This window comes from Lacerta agilis, chromosome 1 (assembly GCF_009819535.1).
Source record: "Lacerta agilis isolate rLacAgi1 chromosome 1, rLacAgi1.pri, whole genome shotgun sequence".
Classification (NCBI taxonomy): Eukaryota; Metazoa; Chordata; class Lepidosauria; order Squamata; family Lacertidae; genus Lacerta; species Lacerta agilis.
In genome coordinates this window covers 13214479-13236480 of record NC_046312.1, presented here as the reverse complement: position 1 = coordinate 13236480, position 22002 = coordinate 13214479, and the positions used below count along the sequence as shown (strand labels likewise).

The following is a 22002-nucleotide window of genomic DNA, read 5'->3' as shown; positions in this document are numbered from 1 at the left end:
TCCTGTATTCACTTCATGCGCTTAGCCTTACTTTTTACATAATTACTAAAGTCCATTCCCCCTCGTTTCAGGGATTTTCACGGTGCCTTATTTGTTTTGTGCAGATTCATATTCCCATGACTGTCTTTTGCTCTATTGATTTCCATCCATATGTGAGCTGGGATGGGCATCATCACTAGCACAGCCTCTGAATGGTTGGACTTGGCAGTATCAAGGGCATGTCTGTTCTTTGTTTTCTTGGTGACATTTTCCAGTTGTATGTTTCATCTCTCCTATGTTGAGTGGGTATAAAATATGCCAACCATTTCTCTCCCCCCCACACCTGATTTCCCCCCCTGCCCAGATCCAGATTAGGGATGTAAACATGGATTAGGAAATCCGAAGTCTTGACACCAAATTCCAAAATATGTCCCTATACTTGCTGCTGCTTCTTGCCTGTTTTTGTACGCTAATGCAAATTCTACATAGACTAATACGTGTTTACAGATTTTGTTTAATGCATTGTTTGCATTTAAAAGGACATCTGTGTATGAGTGTCTCTCTAAGCTGTGTCAAATGGAAGAGTTTGCTTTGATAGCTGAGGGGCAAGATTGTATCTCTCTCTGTGTGTGTAGTTTATGGATGAAATCTTCAGAGAGAAAAAATTGCAACGAAAACTTCTTATATGGATGGGGGGGACCCCAATGCACTTTCTCCTGAGCGCTCTCTCTCTCTTTCTTTTCATCTTATCTTATTTCGATACTTAATGTCCATGTTAGTTCAGAGTGCAGAACGAATTAAGGCAATGTAATCTGCTGTGCTCTGCATCGTTTTGAGTAGCCTGGCATGCAGTGACTGCAAAAATCTGAAAGCCTCATAAGGCCGGCTCCTAACCTAAAATTGCATTCTATTGAGATTTTTAGTACCGTCTTGTTAAGATGTATTACCGGTACAAAAGAACAGAGTCCCCTGTCAACTTCTTTTTTTTACAGTCTAGTAATTTGTTCTTGCAAGACTTCCAGGGTTGCCTTGTATTTATCAGAGTGCCGTTTTCATAATAAGAAATTAAACAGAGGGGGAAACATTCATGGACAGATAATTGCTTTGTTTCGTGGTAATGTATGACACTTTTTTTGGGGGGGGGAGAAATATGGCTTCTCTGCACTGCCCCCCTCCATTGGATATCTGACCTAGTTTCAAGTCAGAAGAAAATACTGTTTTTAAAATAGCTGCTGTTAACCTCAATCCTAATACTTTTTTTTTTTTTACTGTCATAATCTCATCGAGATAAGGAAAATTACACTAGAACAAGTAGGTTTTAGATTGCAGCTGCGAAGATGGGAAATTGCCTTATTCAGGGTTGGGAAGATTGTTCCACCTAGCTTAGTATGGTTGACAGTGATTGGCCTTCCATTATTTCAGGCGTGTGTGTTTCTTTCTCAGCCCTAGCTGGTGATGCTAAGAATTGGACCTGGCAGCTTCTGCATTTGAAACAGAGAAGGGGCACCCTTCTCAAACAGAGAGCCACATTCCCTTCCGGGGAACCTTTAGGAGGCTGCAGGCCAATCATTGGCGACCCCAGAGGCCAAAGTGGGCAAAGCAACAATTCAGATTTCACCTTCATACAGTAGTTTCTGCACACACTGATACCTCCCCCTCTTTCTTTCATCAAGGCAGCCTACAGACATTCCAGTTGTGCAAAACATTTGAGCAGAGGGTATTAAATAGGACGACTTCTTCTTTGGCGATCACTCGTAGCCAAGTAAGATTGTCTTCCATAAACACGGTTTTAACAGTGGGTTCCGTAAGTGACCGTGGAGGCCAATTCTGGATCCACACGTCCTTCCACAGTGGGGACATAGGTCTCCAGGTAGGAGTTGATCACGGTGAGAGCTTGCCAAGCATGCCTTCCTCTTAGCGCGTTTCTCCCTTTCGTCCTGAGTTTGAGCATCTTCAAAGTCCATGACACCCTTGGTAAAGGCTGTTCTCCAATTGGAGCACTTGTAGGCCAGTATTTCCCAGTTGTCGGTGTTTATACTACATTTTTTTAGATTTGCCATGAGAGGGTTTTTAAACCTCTTTCGTTGACCACCAGCATTACGCTTTCCATTTTGAAGTTCAGAATAGAGTAGTTGCTTTGGAAGATGATAATCAGGCATCCACACAACATGACCAGTCCAACAAGGTTGATGTTGAAGAATCATTGCCTCAACACTGGTGATCTTTGCTTCTTCCAGTACACTGGTATTAGTTCACCTGTCTTCCCAAGTGATGTGTAAAAATTTTCGGACTAGGGAAGCAGGGGCAGACTGGTAATAAGGGGCCCTGAGCAAGGAAATTTCTTATTTTTCACAATAATTTCTTTTGGTACGGTTTATCCATATATTTACTTGTATTTTACCTGTATAAGTATAGGTGGTATTATTATTAATAATAACTTAATATTTTGCACCCCCTCAGCTTGGTGCCCTATATGGGGGGAACCACCTGCAACACCCTAAATCTGGCAATGTAGTGAAGGGTGTGGGTGAGGAGGTTGTGGGGTGGGGGCACGTGAGGAGAGTCCTAAGCGCCATATAGGGAGGCCTGGGGCCTACATTCCTGGGCTTGAGGTTCTGCACCCCTGATGTAAAGCCTATGTGCTATCCCTGAGTTATGGTGGTTGACTGACAGATGAAGAAAGCTGAGGTGACTGGAGCCATCTGATTGGAATGGGATGTTGTAACTCTTTCTGCCTACCTTTACTAGTCCTCTCCACCCCCACGAAGGAATATTTGGTGCATTCTTTGTTGCATGCGCTTGTTGGTGCGAGAGCAATGGCGAAACCAAGACACAAACTGATTTCTGTATGTCTCCAAATCCTCTGCAGACAGCTGGGAGCCCTGCCCCTTTGAAAACCACCCGATTAGTTGTTTTGCGGTGCTTCCTCAGTGTTGTTGCAATAATTTTAGGAAGAAAGCAAATAAACGAGGGTGCCTCTCCGGACAGCAATAATGCAATATAACACAATAAAAGGGGATGGGGGGGTGGGATTAAGCAGAACATTTGTGGTGTATAAAAAGTTGCAGGGAGCTACTGGATATGCACTCACGCACTTGATCGGAAATGAACGTCATATGTTTGCCCGAAACAGTACTGAAAATAGGATCATGAGCACAAATTGTCTTGAGGGTGCCATGAAAAGGATGTCTGGAGGGGACCCTACATTCACTCCCAGAGCATGGCCCTTGACTGGGGAAAATGGAACCAGATTGTTAGAAACGAACGTTTCCTCAACCTCAGCGGTAGTCAGTTTAGGGCCCTCCAGGTGTTATTGGCCTCCAACTCCTCCCATCATGGTCATGTGGGCTGGGGCTGATGGAAGTTGGAGTCCTGGAACATCTGCAGGAATCGAGGTTGGAGAGGGCTGTTTTAAATAACTGGCTTTCATTGTTCGCTTTTCTGGAAGCTTTTTGGGAACTGAAGAATGGTAAACAAATAAATATTCCTTTAAAAAAGGAAGTCATTATTATCCTAGACTTACTTCCATCCCTCCCTTAGTATTTTTTATTCTAAAAGGAGGTATTTAACAAGGTGAAAAGAATGTTCCAGCATTGCAAGGCCCCTGCTACCAGGTGCTTATGGCCCCTGCTACCAGGTGCTTATGGTTAAACCACAGAGTCTAGGGCTTGCTGATCAGAAGGTTGGCGGTTCGAATCCCTGCCACGGGGTGAGCTCCCGTTGCTCGGTCCCAGCTCCTGCCCACCTAGCAGTTCGAAAGCACATCAAAGTGCAAGTAAATAAATAGGGACCACTCCAGCGGGAAGGTAAACGGCGTTTCCGTGCGCTGCTCTGGTTCGCCAGAAGTGGCTTTGTCATGCTGGCCACATGACCCGGAAGCTGTCTGCGGACAAACACCGGCTCCCTCGGCCTATAGAGCAAGATGAGCGCCGCAACCCCAGAGTCGGACACGACTGGACCTGATGGTCAGGGGGTCCCTTTACCTTTATCCTCTGGATGCCGTAAATGAAGTGAATATCTGCAGCATTTCATATTGAGGTCTAATTATTCCTATGAAGCGGAAGAGATTTGCAAAACTGATTTCTTTTGTATTCCCTTATAAAGAGGCTTGCAGTGTCCATTCCCCCCCCCCCCCAATTGATCAGAAAAGCTAATAATTGGGGCGGCGGGAGTGACTTTTGTCAGATGGATTTAGCTTTATAGTTTTTGCGGAGTGCCGTTTTGAGTTCTATTAAAAGTTACCTAAAATCATTTTTAAAGGGGGCCAGGTGGCAAGTGATTGGGGGGGGGGAGAGAATCTGCCTCAGAACCCCTAGATCCGCTACCAGTCACATTTCAGATTTTGAGAGTGCTGGGGACTGCAGCAACACACTAATCAATGGTTAGCTGATAGGTAACATTAAAGTCTGTACCACTTTGCAGAGCACCCATTTCCCTGATCTGGTGTCCTTGAAATGTTGTTGTTCTACAGTGCCCACCATCCCTGACCGTAGGCCATGCTGACTGAGGTGGTTGGCTAGGAAATGGGGAAGGCCACTCAGATTCCTATTGTGAATAAAATGTAGATACACAGTTCAAAAGCATATGTCTTTGTTTTTGAGTGCTAGAATTGCTCCAAAAAAATCAAAACTATTCTATTTGTTACATTGCCATCTCTGGGAGATGCATTCCAGTGTGAGCTGCTGAGATGTAAAGAGGGAGTTTGTAAAAGCTTGTTACGCAACAAGATTTTGAAATATAATGGGGGAAAAGAACGCTTCTCTTTCTCTTAAGGCTGTTGTAGGCTTCTTGCTCTTAGCTTCTTCATGCATGTATTTTACAGAAATTGTAGCTCCAGGTAACAGTTTGTAAACACATCTGTTCAATTAGTCGAATAACATTAAACACAAAGGGGAAGCTTCCCTCGTTGGCGTTGTGAGCGAATCTGTTCCTTAGGCCTTTTTTTTGGAAAAGTAGATCATTGTTGCTTCTAACGTGAAACTAATGCATACTGTCTCTTTTCCTAAAACCAGAAAACCACATGCAGAAATTCAGAGTTTGGACTTCATGTCTGAGCGTGGCAGTGTGCTGGCATTTTTACCTGGTGAGGTTTGTTTTTATTTTATTTTTTGGATGGAGGAGAAACTGTTTGTTAACATGTGAGGAAATGTCACCAAATCTTTGTCGTTTGGGCTGTGGTTTCTTTGTGTAGAGTTAGGCAGATAACCTTACACATGGCCCAGACTATTTGTTCTTTATAGCCCAGTTGCCTGGCAGTGGTTTTCCAAGGATTTAGGCAGAGGTATTTCAAATTTCCTGCTACCTGATCTCCCCCCGCCACACTCTTTTTAGATTTAAACTGGGATTATTAAACTTGGGACCTTATCTAGGCACTCTTATGTATGGGCTCTCGCTTTAAACTCCCAGTTTCAAATGGGCCTAGCCGGATGAGCTAATGTGGATTATGTGTGCTCATTCTTTGGCTCCTTCATCAGGAACTAAAGGGAACAGCTTCATCAAGATTGGCCTTTGCCATTGGCCAGGAGTATGAAGCCTTTGAATTGGTCAGGCCTGATGCAAATACTAGCTTTCGGCCGTCACCTGGTCAACTGAGACCATCTTCCTGCTTAATTTGAGGCTCTAGAAACCGAACACACGCTCCAAGATATGGCAACCACCACTCAACCTCTTAACCAAGTCTGGAACATCCTGGGCAGTAAATGTTAACAACTTAGGTGAAGGTCATAGGGAATCCAACGGACACAGCGTGATAGCAGGGGTGTGAAATGCGAATGTAAACCACAATCCTAGCACTTGGCTGGAGAATCAAAAAGTGTGAATGACGTTTGTTCGGGGTGAAAGCCGCTTGCAGTTGAATAAACAATCTTCCGGACGACTATAAACAATTTTGTACTTCTTTAGCTCCGAGTAAACATGCAGCGCGCTATTTATCCGTTATTTTTCACCCTCCAGGTTTGGCAGAAATAAATCGCATGCATGAGCTTCTCACGATCATGGCTCACAAGAGGTGAGTCTTAATCTGTTTATGGTGAGAGGTGCTGTGGTGCTAGTCCTGTAGATTAAGGCAGTGTTTTTCAACCTTTTTTGGGCAAAGGCACACTTGTTTCATGAAAAAAATCACGAGGCACACCACCATTTGAAAATGTTAAAAAAAATTAACTGTGTGCCTATATTGACTATATATAAAGTAATTTTTCAATTTTCCCCACGGCACACCAGGCAACATCTCGCGGCACACTAGTGTGCCACGGAACAGTGGTTGAAAAACACTGGATTAAGGTCATTCTCTCTCCCTGCCCCCCAATATATTTGCCTTTAGCTGCAGTAAGCTACGTGGATAGGACAAAATTAAACGAAGGCCGCATGCACTCCCTACATTTAACACATATTTAAAACATATGACTCCTCCAAGGAGTGCTGGAAACTGTAGTTTACCCCTCACAGAAATATAATTCCTAGCACCATTAACAAACTATAGTTCCCAATTCCATGGGGAGAGGGTGGATGTGGTTTAAGTGCCTGGTATTTGCACAGCCACATTTGATGAAGATAAGAGTTTGGTGTAATCGCACAGAAAGCTTGAGAGATCCTGTTTGGGGCAGCAGAAGGGTGAAAGAAACTATTACCCTACATGTTCGCTTTTACAACTGTGGGCCGCTTGTTTGTTTATTCACAGTAGGAGCGCAAATTGTACTCATTTTACTTGTGTGAACGCAGCTTTATGCGCTTGGTGGCCGGCCGATATCACACAAATTAAATGCATGTAAGGCAGTGAGCTTAAAAACTCTTTCCGAACCTGCTCTCCACCTGCCTTACCTTGCGTGGCCATCCGAGATCTTGCAAAGGCCTCCAGAGCCCGTGTGAGTTTCCCAGAGCCCAGTAAGCAAGTCAGAGACCTTGTAAACTCTGGCAAGGTATTACATGGCTCTGGAGGCCTTTGTGAGATCTCAGACGGCCCTGGAAGGTAAGAATGCTTGTGCAGGGGTAGTTCTAGGGGACTGGCTATATGCGATTTCGGCTTTACACGCTACCCCCCCCCCCCGGAAAATAACCCCTGCACAAGATCCAGTCTTATTTACTGCCCTCTTGCAAAACGTCAGGGTGATGTGTAGCAACATAAAAAACTGCAAAAGCAACACAGAGCAATCGTTAAACCAACTTAAGAAAAATTTAAACAACTGCTTGGGCCCTTTTATGGGAATAAAAAGTCTTTGAGAGATGCTTGGAAGTCAAAAGCAAGGATGCCTGCCAAATCTCTGCTGGAAGTTTGTTCCATACCATGGGACCGGCAGCGCCAGTGTCTGGTTGTGCCCTTCCATTGCTACTGGCGCCACTTCCAGAATGTCGCTATTTTGCCAGTGGGTTTCAGTTGTATGCGGTCAAATTTAGCTTGCACAGTTAAAGTGGGGTTGGTGCTCTTGTGCAACAAACCTGTCTCCGCCCCGCAGGACTTTCTGCACTAAGGCAGGTGGCAGCAAAGTGCGCTGGGATAATGGTTCTCGAGGTGGTATAATATCAGTGCAAACAAATCACAGCGATAGCTCAGTAAACAGTGGGCCAGTGCTGTCAAGTATCCCGTTTTCCACGGGAATCTCCCTTATTTCAAGCAGTTTCCCACTGCTATTCCTTATTTTTTTATATCCCTTTAATTTCCCATTTTTTCAAAGGAAGCAGCTCCTCTCCCACCCCCTGCTGGCCAGGGACTGGGAAGACCTTGCCTCCTTGCAGCCTCAAAGCAAGCGGGAGCCATTTCCCGCGCTTACAGGCGTCGTAGCCCACGGGCAGCGTTTCCAAAATACAGTAAGCCTACTGCGCGCATTCACACCAGTGCCACCCACTTTTGCTTCTGGCTCCGCCCACCACTGCCATGTGACTGTCCCTGGGATAGGTGAGGCTGCTGATCCCTTATTTTCAAATCCGAAACTTGACAGCTATGCAGTGGGCATCGTATTACCTCCCGGCAAACTTTGTAAAAATACTGTGGAGTTGAATGCTCAATAAGGTGGTTTGGAAGAGCTGCAAGTTTCTCAAATGCGTTTCCTTAGGTTGCAAGTATATCCGCTGCATTCCAGCGTCACCTTAGAAGAACAGAATAATGTGTTCTTGGCTCCAGTTCCTGGTTACCGAAAGGTGAGATTTTTGAACAATGGCTTCAGTAGTACGGTATTTGTTAACTCATAAATCTCTTTTTGCGTGCATCTCAAGGCTTATTTACAAACATGCTAAGATGCCTAGTTTTTTAATTTTTTTTAAAAAAGTAGCTATTGCAGACGATCCACATGCAACCCACATAGTCTTCTCATTAAATAGCTTGGGGCTAGGATACCTGAAACATTATCTATTCCCATAGATGCCTACCTGGACAGGAGGTCAGTTTCTGAGCCCCTTCTCCAGGTGCCTTATCCAAATAAGAGGCACTGGATGGCTGCTGGAGACAATGACTTCTTGGTGGTGGCTCCTGGTTAGAAAGTGTGCTTGCCTGCTGCCCACGTTATTATGGTTCTTTGGATGCCTGGTGAACAGATTTTTATTTTCTCCCAGGCTTTGAAATTAATCTTTTGGCGCAGTTTATGGTTTTGCTTTTGCTGATGGTGTATTTGTCTCTCTTATATCTGTCATGGATGCTTTAGCTGAGATTCTTGTATTGAAAGGGGGTTGGACTAGTTGACCCTTGGGATCCCTTCCAGCTCTAAAGTTCTATCATTCTACTTGGTCATATATGCTGTATATAAATAACAGTAATAATTTTTGCTGTGATTATTATTATTATTTCTTTTTTTAAAAGGCTTGCTTTTTTATATTAAGGCTAGTAAATTGTATTGTTGGGCAGCCTTTAAAATGCCGTTAATTAAATAAATCATGTAAATCATTAAATAAATCATTTCTTATTTCCTCTTTTTTAAAACCTTTATGTAGATCATTCTGTCTACAAACATTGCAGAGAGCTCTGTAACAGTTCCGGATGTTAAATACGGTAAGCATGTTTTGATGCATTATGGTCATAGGAATAAAAATTAATATTTGTATGTTCTGCTTTTCTTTTCTCCTAGCATTATTGATAAATCAACATTTAAAACCCTTTGAGCTGTTTGTTTCAGAGTAACTTTGAACATAAGGTCCCTGGGTCCCTGTTTTACTGTGCAAGGCAGAATTGCTAAAGTATTTTTCTCCTTGCCTCGGAGCTCTCTCAAAGGCACATTTAAAACTAGGATGGAGTGTTCTCTGTGCCAAAAATTCAAATTCTGCCCCAAGGAAAAGTTGTATTTTGTTCTGAGAGAAAGTCAGGAAGAGGGAGTTATTTATGGCTTTTGGCAATAACTACTCACATTAAATTAGGTATATTATTTTAATTTACTGTGATTCATTCAATTTGCATAAAATCAAATGCAGTTGCTTTGGGTGCTAGTTTGGTAAGCACCAGAAAGGTAAAGAAGTTGGGAGTAGCATTTATTGTATTCATGCAGTGGTTAGGATGTGTTGAGTAGAAATAAGGAAGCTCCTCACGTATACAGAAGCCTGGTTTTTTGAGTCTTTTGCAGACAAGTTGCTTGCATTTTTTTTAACCATAGGGGCTAGAAACTTGAGCTTTTAAAAGTACAGATTGACAGCTGTTGGCAAGCCAAATATTATAATGTCACATGGAGTATAATGGTCACAAGGCAGAGGCCATTAGCCATACCAAACTTGTGCAGAAACCAGTGACACTTACAACACTGTTTTTAAAGTATCAGAGTTCAGCAGCACTTAGATTCTTCCATCTTCTGGGTTGTACAGCAATTCCTCACACCAAAGAATGCTAAGTATGCAAATGGGTGACCCAAGTTGGGTTCTTAACTGCTTTTGATTTCTGTGAGATTAAAGTGTGTTTTGTATTTTTTTAACTTTGGTAGCTTCAACACTAGATGTTTAGTCTGGAACTGCCATCCTTGGTTCGCTCACATTTCTTTAAATAGGGAATTCAGGCAATATTGTTGGCAACCTGGTGCATTCTAGTGTGTTCTATATATAGTATCTGTGTTTCTCTTTCACGTCTGATTTGCGAAGATTTTGTCCACTTCAAATGGAATTGTCACTCCAGCCTGTCAATGGAAGACTGCCGAACTTTTCAGCGCTACTGTACTGTTCAGTTGAAGTTTCCTCCATTTATCGTCTTATCAGGTCATTGCTTCCTGCCTAGTGGAGATACGGCATCATTGACTCTCGTTTTATTGACTGAGTATGCATGCCTTATTTATAGGTTACATTGAATTACATTTTTAAGTGAAGAAAACTTAACCAGGAATTGAAGAGCACACAGGCTGCTCAGAAGAGAGAAGACTAAGTTGCAATTTAGTGCTTTAGTACCCTTAGAAAAGAAAGCAAGGGGAAGAAGCCTTGAAGAGGAACCTTCTAACTAAATTTGCAGGGGATCTTATGTTGAATAAGAGGCATCATGAGTAAACATTACAGCAAGCATCTTCACCATGGGGAAGGTCTTGCCTGATGACATAGCACCATATGAAGTGTTGTGTGATCTTTTGAAAGTCTGCTTTCAGCCAGTTGCAGAAAAACATGATCACACCAGCACGAAAGGGCTCTAATGCTCAAGATGTGCAGCCTTGCTTTAGAGCTGTAGGCACCAACAGGCCTAATCTGATAGGAGCATTGCTTTTTAAAAACTAGCTCTTTCGAATGCTGTGTTGCAGTGATGAATTTGTGTGTGTTTGTGTAGCTAGAGAGGAAACCTGCTTTGAGGCCCATAAAGTGTGAGCTGACGTTTGGCAGCAGCATGAAGCATCTAAACAATTATGCGGAGCAACACAAATGCAAGATCAAGACCTTCCGATTGGCACTAGCAGCTTCTCGACAAAAGGGATCTCCCTGTCCCTGCTAGGAGAGAAGGCGGCTTGTTTTCACATCCCACTCTCCATCCTACCCCCCCCCCCACCTCCTCGCAGGCACTTCCTTGATTTTGCCTGGTGGTTTAGTATTGCTGTTTTTGACCTTTGCGCTGGCAGCAGCCCCAAGCTTAGCTGACAATATTCTCATGACCTCTGGTGGTAGCAGCAGCACCAGCCATGAGGTAAGGAGGAGAATGTCTGTGCCCTTGTCTTAATCCATTCACAGTTGCTTGATTCTTTAAAAGGAGGACAGGCTTTTTCAGTGGGTAGTCAGAATCTTCTGCATGCTGAAAAGCGTATCTTTTAGAAAAGATAGCTCCATCCATTTTAAATCTGGTCTTCAGTTTAGCAGCTAAAAAAAGATATATCTTCTGCAAAGGAGATTACCTCTTTAAAATGCAAGCAAAATCAAACACAAATATCTTTTCGTGTGTGTGTGTAAAGTTTGCAGGAGATTCAGACTGCTGCCACTTATTTTAGTTAATCACATGTTTATCCCACTCTTACGATTCTTCAGCAGGGACGTAAGAAGCCATCATATCCTGTTCCGCCCTGCATTTATCCCATGCAACACTGCTTCAGTTCCGCTTCAGTTAATCTTCTGCAAAAAAAACCCCCCACGCATTACTCATTCTCTGCTGTGGCGAAATTACGTTGTCATAATGTTGTTCCACTTTGTTCACTTGAGTGCAAAGGAAGTGCAATGCAAATAAGAGGAAATCTAATTAATTAAATTATTGTTTGCAGACTGAAAGCAACAGCAGTGAATGCAGATTGTATTCAGTGGAATGATTTTCATTCTGGACACGGGACGAATAAGCGAACACTGGCAATTTCTGCTCCTGTTTCTGTTGGAATTCTCCATCTTTACTCTTCAGGGAGGCATACGTGTTTCTTACTCTCTGTCTCCTCTTACTATCCTCTCACAGCTGCCCCTTGAGATGAATTAGAGAGTTACCCACATCTTTTTGCTTGTTCATTCTAAGTCATGGTTTGGCATAGCATTGCTTGCATTCTGGGCCAGTGACTGATATGAGCTTCATGTCTGTGTGGGATTTGAACCCGGGTCCTCCACAGTTACCATCAAACTTACTAACCCAGGGATTAGGTACCCGTGGACCTCCAGAAGTTGCTGGACTCTGACTCCCACCATCCCCAGCCAGTCTGGCCACAGTGATCAGGGATGTTGGGGGCTGCAGACTCCTAGAACCATAGAATTTTAGAATTCTAGAGTTGGAAGGGACTCTGAGGGTCATCTAGTCCAACGCCCTGCAATGCAGGAATCTCAGCTAGATCATACATGACAGATGACCATCCAACCTCTGCTTTAAAACCTCCAAAGGAGGAGAGTCGACCACATATTGTGGAAGTCTGTTTCACTGCTGAACAGCTCTTGCCTTCATAAAGTTCTTTCTGATGCTTAGTCGGAATCTCCTTTCACGTAACTTGAATCACTTTGTTTGGGTCTTATCCTCCGGAGCAGGGGGAAACAAGCTTGCTCTGTCTTCCATGTGACAGCCCGAATATAAGCCACACTTTCCCCCCAAATTTTGACCATGAAAAGTTATGACTGCCTCCAGCTGAGCCAAGTTGAACACAGTTTCTTGTAATGCAACATGCCATTTCAGATCATCGCTCCTCTGTTTTGCATAGTCTCTACCTCTCTTTTGTATTGTGTTATCTTACATTAAACCAACAAACATTTGCATTGCAGAAGCACAGTTTTATTCCCTAAACTTTGTTCGTTCTTATTTATTTATTTTTGTAGTTATTGATTTCTGTTTGACCAGAAATCTTGTTTGTGATGAAGAGACCAACTATCAAAGCTTGAGGCTGTGCTGGGCTTCTAAAAGCAGCAGTAATCAGAGGAGAGGTAAGTTGTTTTCAGGGTATAAAATGCTGCAGCAAGGATGGTGCTGATGTAAAGTTATTGTGGGATGTAAACACAGAGCAGCCAAACACAACACTGCTAGAGTGGACATGAAGGTAACTCAGTCCTCCAGGCTTAACTTCCTGTTTACCTGGACTGAGTTACAGGAACCAGAAGTAGGTGTGGTCTTACCTGGGAACAAGATCCCAAAGAAGACTCCCCATTTTGCCTCGTCCTTTGAACAAGCAGGATGCTCTCTCTCAGCTTACAGCTGAGAGAAGCAGAGGTGAAGCCTGTTCCCTTATGGAAGCAGCTTCACCACATGTAAATAGATTTCTCTAAACTTATCTGCCTCTTTGAGCCTGTACTGTGACTCATGGATGATTGAAAGTAAACTCTTTTATATCTAATAATCAGTACTGTATTGTGTCTTTGCTTTTAAGAGGGAAGAAGGGGAATATACCAGGAATATATATTTCTTAGAGGCTTTAGCAAGCCTATGCAACCGTTTTCTGCTGTGTTTTAAAAGGGAATGTGACTCTGCTAAGTTTGGAGCTTGCTCACACAAGCTGGGATTGAGATATATAAATAATATATACTCATCCACACTCCTCTCAGGAGTAGCACTGTTAAGGAAGTTTTAAGTGCAAACGTAATCAGTCAAAGCAGCTTATGTCTTTCCTGTGAAGGTCGTGCTGGACGTGTTTCTAAAGGATACTGCTACAGGCTAGTGTACAAGGACTTCTGGGAAAACTGTATACCCGAAACCACCCTGCCTGAGATGATGGTAAGCCAATTTTGGTTTCTCTCAGTTCCTCATTTTTCCAAATCCTAAATTCAGTTCTCCACATTTCTGCAACAATTTGTGAATTTCTTCCCATGAGAATTTGGCAGCAATTTACTGCAGATCTTCCCCAATAAACACGTTTTTGCATGCAGTTTTGAGTAATATAAAAACATTTTTGCAAACCGTTTCCCCTAATATAGTGCATTTTGGTATTTGCATATTTATACACACTTTACTCAAATATAATGCACTTTTGTGCACGTTGTTTGGAGGAGTGCAAATTTTGAGGGGTAGCTGTGTTTTGGTATGCATATTGGGTTGACGTGCCCCTTTGAGTATGTGCCCTGGGGCTCGCAGGTGGGCTTCCTCACAAAACAATTCCTCACTTAGCTCAAGAAGGTTTCAATCTTCTGAGGAGGCACCGAACCCCAATGTGGGACAGTGCAGATGTCCAAGGAGCCAGTTACAGGTGAGCAACCTGTCTTTCCTGCTTGCTACGTCTGTCAGGAGATTGATGGCCCTGGTTTGTACATCACTTCAAAATGTGGTAAAGGTAAAGGGACGCCTGACCATTAGGTCCAGTCGCGGACGACTCTGGGGTTGCGGCGCTCATCTCGCTCTGTAGGCCGAGGGAGCCGGCGTTTGTCTGTAGACAGCTTCCGGATCATGTGGCCAGCATGACTAAGCCACTTCTGGCAAACCAGAACAGAGCATGGAAACGCCGTTTATCTTCCCGCCAGAGCGGTACCTATTTATCTACTTGCACTTTGACGTGCTTTCGAACTGCTAGGTTGGCAGGAGCAGGGACCGAACAACAGGAGCTCACCCCGTCGCAGGGATTTGAACCGCCGACCTTCTGATCGGCAAGCCCTAGGCTCTGTGGTTTAGACATGGTCTGGCCTAATGCATTGTCCAAACCAGAACTCACATGTGTTTTCTCTCCAAGCAAACCACAAGCAAGTAGCCAAGGTTTGTTCTTGTTTTTATTATGTATTTTGTGTTTCTTATCTTTTTTTAACTGCCCTGAGATGTACAGATGAAGGGCCAGTATGCAAATTTAATAAATATATACAAAACGAAAGAGGCTTTCATGGCTTGCTGTTTATGGGTTGCCTGGAGAAAACGGACCACAAGCCCAGGTTTCTGCCGTAACGCTAAGCCAGGCCACGACATATTCCTGGCAGCGTGGCAGGAGCGGAAGAGTAGCAAAGCACCCACGACCTGAGCATGCGCTTGCATGCTGCGCATTCACATTTAGTCACAGCTTGAAGTGATGTGTGAACACAGCCAGGAGATTTACTGTGCCTCCTCCCCCCCCCCCATATGATTTGCTCAGCCCAGAAAGTAAAGGCGAACATCTTTCCAGCTGCCCACGAAGAGATTTGCAACACAGAATCACATTTGTCGTCACTGTGCTCTTATTCTTCCTTTCAGCGGCGCCCCCTGGAAAGTACCGTGCTGAAGGTGAAGCTGCTCGACATGGGTGAACCAAGGGCCTTGCTAGCAACCGCTCTGTCGCCTCCCAGCATAAGCGATATTGAGCGCACCGTTCTGCACCTCAAGGAGGTTGGGCCCTTCTATTTTGATACGTTAAACCTCAGAAACGGGCAACGCTTCCCCAGGCGACATCCACTATCCCTCAGCCATGCCCTTCCCTGGGCCCACGTGTTTTTTGCTTGGCTTCAGTGGGCAAGATTCACCTAATGTGCCCCCCCCCAGCAGAAGCTCTCTGCAGGGACTTGCCTTGCCCAATCCTATCCTCTCCCCACGTGTCCCCTGGAATTGGCTCCGGGGTGGGGGGTTGGAATAACCCCTGGAGCAGCATGTGGGGGAGGATTGTTCCAGTGGAAAGGTCGTAACACCATGATGTTGAATGGCACCCCATGTCTCCATGAACTGAACGCTTCTTGCTTGTTTGGATTTAGGATAAAGGGTGTCGGTATGTAGAATGTAGTCTGCTGTACAAAGGTGAAATTTATATTAGCTGCTGTGCCCACTTTCGCCTCTGGCATGTGGCCCCCAGAAGGCATTGTGGCCCTCAGTCTGAGAACACTTTCCCACCCATGTGCTAATCGGTTGAAATAACTCTTTTTTTGTTGTTGTTGTACATGCTCAAATAGTACAGTTGTACCTCGGTTTAAGAACAGCCCTGTTTACAAACGATTCGGTTTACGAACTCCACAAAACCAGAAGTAGTGTCCCGGTTTGTGAACTTTACCTCGCTCTAAGAACGGAATCCGAACGGTGGAAGGGCACCGGCAGCGGGAGACCTCGTTAGGGAAAGCGCACTTTGGTTTAAGAATGGTTTTGGTTTAAGAACGGACTTCCGGAACGGATTAAGTTCGTAAACTGAGGTACCACTGTATTGTTTTTAACATTGACAACTGCAAAAGCAGGCATAAGGAAGAAGAACATGGTGAGCAGAGCACTTTTATTTTCTCCAGACTGAAAACTTTGGTTTCTGACTGTTACTGAATTTTACAGTATTGTTGCATTATCTTTTCTTTTAGTTTTTAAAAACTTATTATTATTATTATTATTATTATTTATTAATTTATTGAATTTATATACCGCCCTATACCCAGAGGTCTCAGGGCGGTTCACATAGAAAGCTCACAGTAATGGTGGTTCTTTTTTTTAAAAAAAGTGTGCCGTGTGCCACTCTTGAGACCTCTGGGAGGAGGGAGGAACACAACCAACATGCACCACATCATTGTGAAATGGATAAAGCACTCAATAAGTGTTGAAGTTATCAGAAGACGAGGCCGACATGCCCTGGAAGAGTTCATGTTCCCTCTTAATTCATCAGTTGTATGTGGGTTTGGACGGGTACAATAGCGCAGGCCTGGCGTTAATAAGTATCTGCAGGTTTGGAATATATATTTTAGGGGATTCTTACCGGTAATTTTAGCCTTGAGCTTCGTGATTGTTGGCAAACCAGTTTCCCGTTAACGTCTATCTTTGCTTGCGTTTTGCTATAGATAGGAGCACTCGCTGTCCATTCAGAAGCAAAAAACCCTTACGATGGTGAGCTGACCTTCCTAGGCAGGGTGTTGGCACAGCTACCCGTGAACCAGCACCTTGGCAAACTAATGGTTGTTGGCCATGTCTTTGGGTGCTTGGAAGAATGCATTATAATAGGTAAGTTGGGCAACAGAGTAAGTACAGTATAGTTAATGGCTTAAGCTGGAAGTTGCATACCTGGGTTACTAAAGATTTTCCTGGTAACCTCAGTATTCATGGTGCTTTAAAGGTCATTGTGCTTTTTAATTTTAAGTAAGGTTGTTGTCTAAAGGAGCTTACAGAAGGGATGATGGGAGTTGTGCTTTTGGACTACAACTCCCATCATCCCTATCTAGCAGGATCAGTGGTCAGGGATGACATGGAAGTAAAATTTGGATCCTAGACCTCTTTTTGTGAAGGAGAAGGTGGAGCACAATTTTTAGAATTAAACCCCATTTCTTTCTCTTTGTTTCAGCTGCTGCCCTCTCTTTGAACAACTTCTTTGTAATACCTTTTAGGCAGCATCTTGATGGATACAGGTACTTTTCCATGGGCTGTCATTTGATTTTTGATTTTTTTTTAAAAGAAAATTTCAGTGGGTCAGTTAGCCAGTGAAATCTACATAAGCTCACATATAAATACAAAAATAGTTGGAAGAAAATGGCACGCTTGCTTTGTTTTCAGATGATGTATGTTAGTATCACATGAGGTGGGTGAATCCCTGCTGTTCGAAGGTTGGTGGGCAGGGGAACAGAATGTCTATTATATGAACTGGGGGGGGGGGGAGAGCTAGGAAATTGGTGTGTTTGGACCTGTTACGCAAAAACAAAAAAACATGAAGCCACACCAAAGTTATATTTCGATCCGCCATCTTTTTCCTGCTTGGCAGGGGGTTGGACTGGATGGCCCTTGTGGTCTCTTCCAACTCTATGATTCTATCTTATGTATCTTCACCTATTTTCCATTTTGGCTGAAGAAAAACATTTAAAACTTTGCAGTCGAGGCTGCAATCCTGAACATAATTTCCTTGCAGCCAAGTCTGGTTGCAGTGGATCTTCTTTCTGAACGGACGTTACTTACCGTAATCTGCTGTTTTATTTTAGCAGAACAGCTACTTGCATACTGGTGTTCCTTTCGTGTTTCAGAGGCAGTAGCCAAAAACTTACCGGTATTTAAAAAAGTAATGGTGTTGTAAAACAACAAACGTGCCGACTGCTCTTTAACTTTATAACAGTTTGCAGTGAATTGTTTACAGGAATAAACGGCATTTTTCTGGGAATAGCAAGAGTGACTGTATTGCGCTTCTGGATGCCTTTAAGGTAACTGTCTTCCTCCACTACCCGCAAATTATGTTCCCATTTGCTACTAATAACTGGTGTCACCATTAAGGGGGGGGGAGCAAGCATTTTGGTGCCATCTCTACACTGTGCAGTGGGACCACCACTTAGTTGGGGGGGCTTGCTTCCAGGGGTCCACACACAAAGGCGAAATCAGGATCCTCTGGAACTGTTCCCCGCCCCCCATAAGGCAGAGGACTGCTTACTGAAATCTGGGAAGGCCCTGAGATCTTCCTGAAGCCGTTGTGCGACCTTCCCTGTAAGCGAGTAAGCGCCTTCCTTATTAGCCTCTGGGATGTTCCCAGAGCCCTCTCACCTCTTTCCCAGACACTGGGGTAAGGAACACCTTGCTTTCCAGGATTTGGGAAGGTGGTGCAACGTCTCCGGGATGCTCTTGGAGCTCTCCTGTCCCCTTCCCAAAGCTCGGTAAGTGAGGAAAGCATGCTGGGTGGGTTTACTGTGCATTTACTGCCCACCATTTCAAATAGTCATGGCTCCCCCCCCCCCAAAGAATCGTGGAGACTGTAAATCGATCCAGATGTTGAGAGTGATTAGGAGACACACACACCCCATTCCCCTCGCAGACCCACAATTCCGAGAGCAGGTTAACATTCAGTCCCTCTTCTTAGGGAATTCCCAGCACCCAAGATTCCTTGGGGGAAGTTGGGGGCGTAATGTGTGTTGTTTATACAAAGCCCGGGTCTCGCTCTTGATGCATGTGGAGTATTTTGTGCCCAGGCTATGTTGAAGTGCAAACTACCAAATTGTGTGGTTGTTTTTTTTAATAAAAAAAACCTATTCCCCTTTTCTTTCTTGTTTAGGAATGGCAGGAAAGCAAGAAGAAAGGAAAACTGAGACACCCTAAGGTTAGTTTCACTTGTCTGTCAGGTCTGGACTGTTTAATTGCTGGGCACCCAAACTTAGCTTTATCTCCATCCTTTCCTTTTGAGTAGTACCAGGCCTGGCTTTCAGAAATGTGGTTGGTTTATTTATTGAGCTTTTAGGTCCACATTCAGGATCCCAGGAAGGAGTTTAAAACCAGAGCCATTGCCATGCACAACCGATAAGAACATGAATAAAATGCTAACACTATGTTAGCAGCAGAAAGTTAAAATAAAACAACACATTAAAAAGCTTGCAGCAACCAGAAATTATGCCAAGACCTCGAACAATCATAACTCCTTATGGCTAGATCCTAACACCAGACTGATCCTTTGACTTTACAATACATTATTTTCCTCGTACCGTCTTTTGCTCTCTGTGCCTTCTCTAAAGAAGCTTGTTTATGATGTAACATTGTCCTCTTCTTGCATTCGTTCTGCACTCTCTTCTGTTTTTTCCTTTGCAGTTATGTAATTTTGACTTGTAATATCTGTTGTAATGGAAAATTCAGTTCAACATTCATCAGATTCCTCCAAACACCTGGGTGAACAGCAGGCATGGCCAAATCTGTCAATTCTGGTTTCTCTCCCCCCCAACCTCATTTTTTCAAACTCTGCTCTCCTTATTTCTCCATATAGCCACATCAGTTTGCACACAGAGAGCCAGTGTGGTGTAGTGGTTACGAGTGGTAGACTCGTAATCTGGGGAACCGGGTTCGTGTCTCCACTCCTCCACATGCAGCTGCTGGGTGACCTTGGGCTATTCACACTTCTCTGAAGTCTCTCAGCCCAACTCACCTCACAGAGTGTTTGTTGTGGGGGAGGAAGGGAAAGGAGAATGTTAGCCGCTTTGAGACTCCTTCGGGTAGTGAAAAGCGGGATATCAAATCCAAACTCTTCTTCATTAAAAATAAATAAAATAAAGCCATCCAAAGTCATCAAAAGCATTTTAGTGTGCCTTTCTCCTAACACACACTTTTGAAATGCAGTTTCCCAAATTGAACCGAATTTCCATCCCTAGTGAACAGATACACTTTCCCCGATTATATGGGAGCCACTGCTACCTCCATATGAAAAAGCATTATTATTTCAGAAGAAATTGCTTAGCAAACATGTGTATAATTAGCAGAGTTTTATCCTAAAATGCTGATGAATTTGCATGAGGACTTGGGGGTTGGGAATAAATCAAAATGATGTGGAGATGTGGAGGATTGGAAGAACGAGAAGCTAAAAAATTCATATTTATAATTAATTCATAAAATTTAATACACTGCTTGATTGTGAAAAACCCCCAAGAACCTCAAAGTGGTTCACAGAAGATAAAACAATAAAGTCAATAAAAATTCACAACCTTACAACTGTTAAAATACTGCAACAGATTCAAATTGCCTCAACTTTCTAAGCATCTGGGTAGGTTTGTCGAAGCAAGACAGTGTTCGGCAGGGGCCAAAAAAGTACAGTAAAAGTGCCTGCTTGATCTCAGTAGGCAGGGACAAATTGACGTATCCACCCATCCCTACTGGCAACATCCTGGAAGTTTGGGTGCTGACATGAGCTCATAGATTCATGGAGTAGTAGAGTTGGAAAGGGACCCTGGGGGTCATCTAGTCCAACTCACTGCAAGGAAGGAATCTATGTTTTGCCTAATGTGTGGCTTGAGCCCACGACCTAGAGATGAAGAGTCTCATTCTCTACCAACTGAGCCATCCCAGATTACCTCCATGGGATGCTTTATGAGCACAGATGGGTGTAAGGGGTTGAAGAAACTTTCCATGGACCGCTTGGACTGGAATGGACCAGTTGCAAATGCCTCCTTTTTGCTGAAGGTGGTGGAGAGTGAAGAGGTTTTGCATGCTTTTTAGCCTCTTAGCTTCCTGGCTTTCTCCTGCAGGATGAGCTTGACTGGGGTCGTTCCAACTATATTCACATCAAGAGAATTAGAGAGGTGAGTTGAATGTGCGTCTTTTCTTTCCCCCAATAATACAAAGTACCTGGGCAAGAAGAGCCCTGCTGGATCAGACCCAAGGTCCATCTAGCCCAACAATCTGGCTGATCAGATGCCTACAGGAATCCCGCAAGCAAGACATGAGCCCAGCAGCTGTATCTGCTGTGCATGTGCGAGTATTACACACACACACATGTGTAAATTCCTTCGTACATAATCCACATGAAATCCATACAAGCACCCGCATTGTTTTTGGGATGTTGGTCGCTTACTCATTTCAATGCCAGGAGCTCTTAAGCAGCTCCCCTCAGACAAACATCACATTTTACAATTCCAAAGTGAGACCAGACTATGGGGTTCCTATGATAACCTCCTGATCAGCTTTTTTGCTTCATTTATTTATGTCTCACCATTACATTTATACCTCGGCTTTCCTGCAGAGGGAGCTCTAGGTTTCACACACAGCTACCCCACTTTTCCTCGTTTTATCTTCCCAACAACCCTTTGAGGTAGGTTGTGCTGAGAGCCATCATTTGGGCCCTGGTCCTAGCCCAACACTACATTTTTTGTTTTTGTTCTAACTATTTGTGCTTTCATGTTGCATTTTTATCTTGCAAACTGCCCTGAGATCTTTGGATAAAGGGTGATATATAAATTTTATTGGTGGTTGTTGTTGTTGCTGCGAGACCCTGAGGCCTCCCCCTTATGTTGAATAATAACACCAGGACACAGTATTTTAGGTTAAATGGGCAAATTTAGGCCACAACTTCTTCGGTTCCAGAATGTGAGTGGTATTGGCTTAGGCCAGTGATGGCCAGACTTGGCCCTCCAGCTGTTTTGGGACTACAATTCCCATCATCCTTGACCACTGGTCTTGTTAGCTAGGGATGATGGGAGTTGTAGTCCAAAAACAGCTGGAGTGCTAGGTTTGCCATCACTGGCTTAGACATTAGAATTGAACCGACTATATCTGACTCCTGCCCACCATGCAGGGAGTCTAGTAAGAGTCAACCACCAATGGAGGGAAACCTGCTGATGTACATCAAGTAGAGCAGTGTTTTTCAACCTTTTTTGGGCAAAGGCACACTTGTTTCATGAAAAAAATCACGAGGCACACCACCATTAGAAAATGTTAAGAAATTTAACTCTGTGCCTATATTGACTATATATAAAGTAATTCTCTTGAATTTTTCCATTTTTCCCACGGCACACCAGGCAGGTTGAAAAACACTGAAGTAGAGCTCCCCCAGGGTCCCCAATGGGATCGTGGCATGGCCCTAGCCCTACCCGGGCTTCGGACAAAGATCCACACACCCGGAT

General features: G+C 43.8%; 1 protein-coding gene across 1 annotated transcript in view; it reads left to right on the top strand.

Annotated features, from left to right (window-relative positions):
- Nucleotides 1-22002, top strand: part of TDRD9 (tudor domain containing 9) — a 78945-nt gene that overhangs the window by 38513 nt on the left and 18430 nt on the right. The window contains exons 9-20 of the mRNA XM_033138755.1: nt 4992-5062; nt 5932-5986; nt 8025-8109; nt 8896-8953; nt 12628-12732; nt 13419-13516; nt 14951-15082; nt 16498-16657; nt 16995-17058; nt 17775-17838; nt 18678-18722; nt 20629-20682. Coding sequence (XP_032994646.1) covers nt 4992-5062; nt 5932-5986; nt 8025-8109; nt 8896-8953; nt 12628-12732; nt 13419-13516; nt 14951-15082; nt 16498-16657; nt 16995-17058; nt 17775-17838; nt 18678-18722; nt 20629-20682 — 991 coding nt within the window. The remainder of the gene's footprint in view (nt 1-4991; nt 5063-5931; nt 5987-8024; nt 8110-8895; nt 8954-12627; nt 12733-13418; nt 13517-14950; nt 15083-16497; nt 16658-16994; nt 17059-17774; nt 17839-18677; nt 18723-20628; nt 20683-22002) is intronic.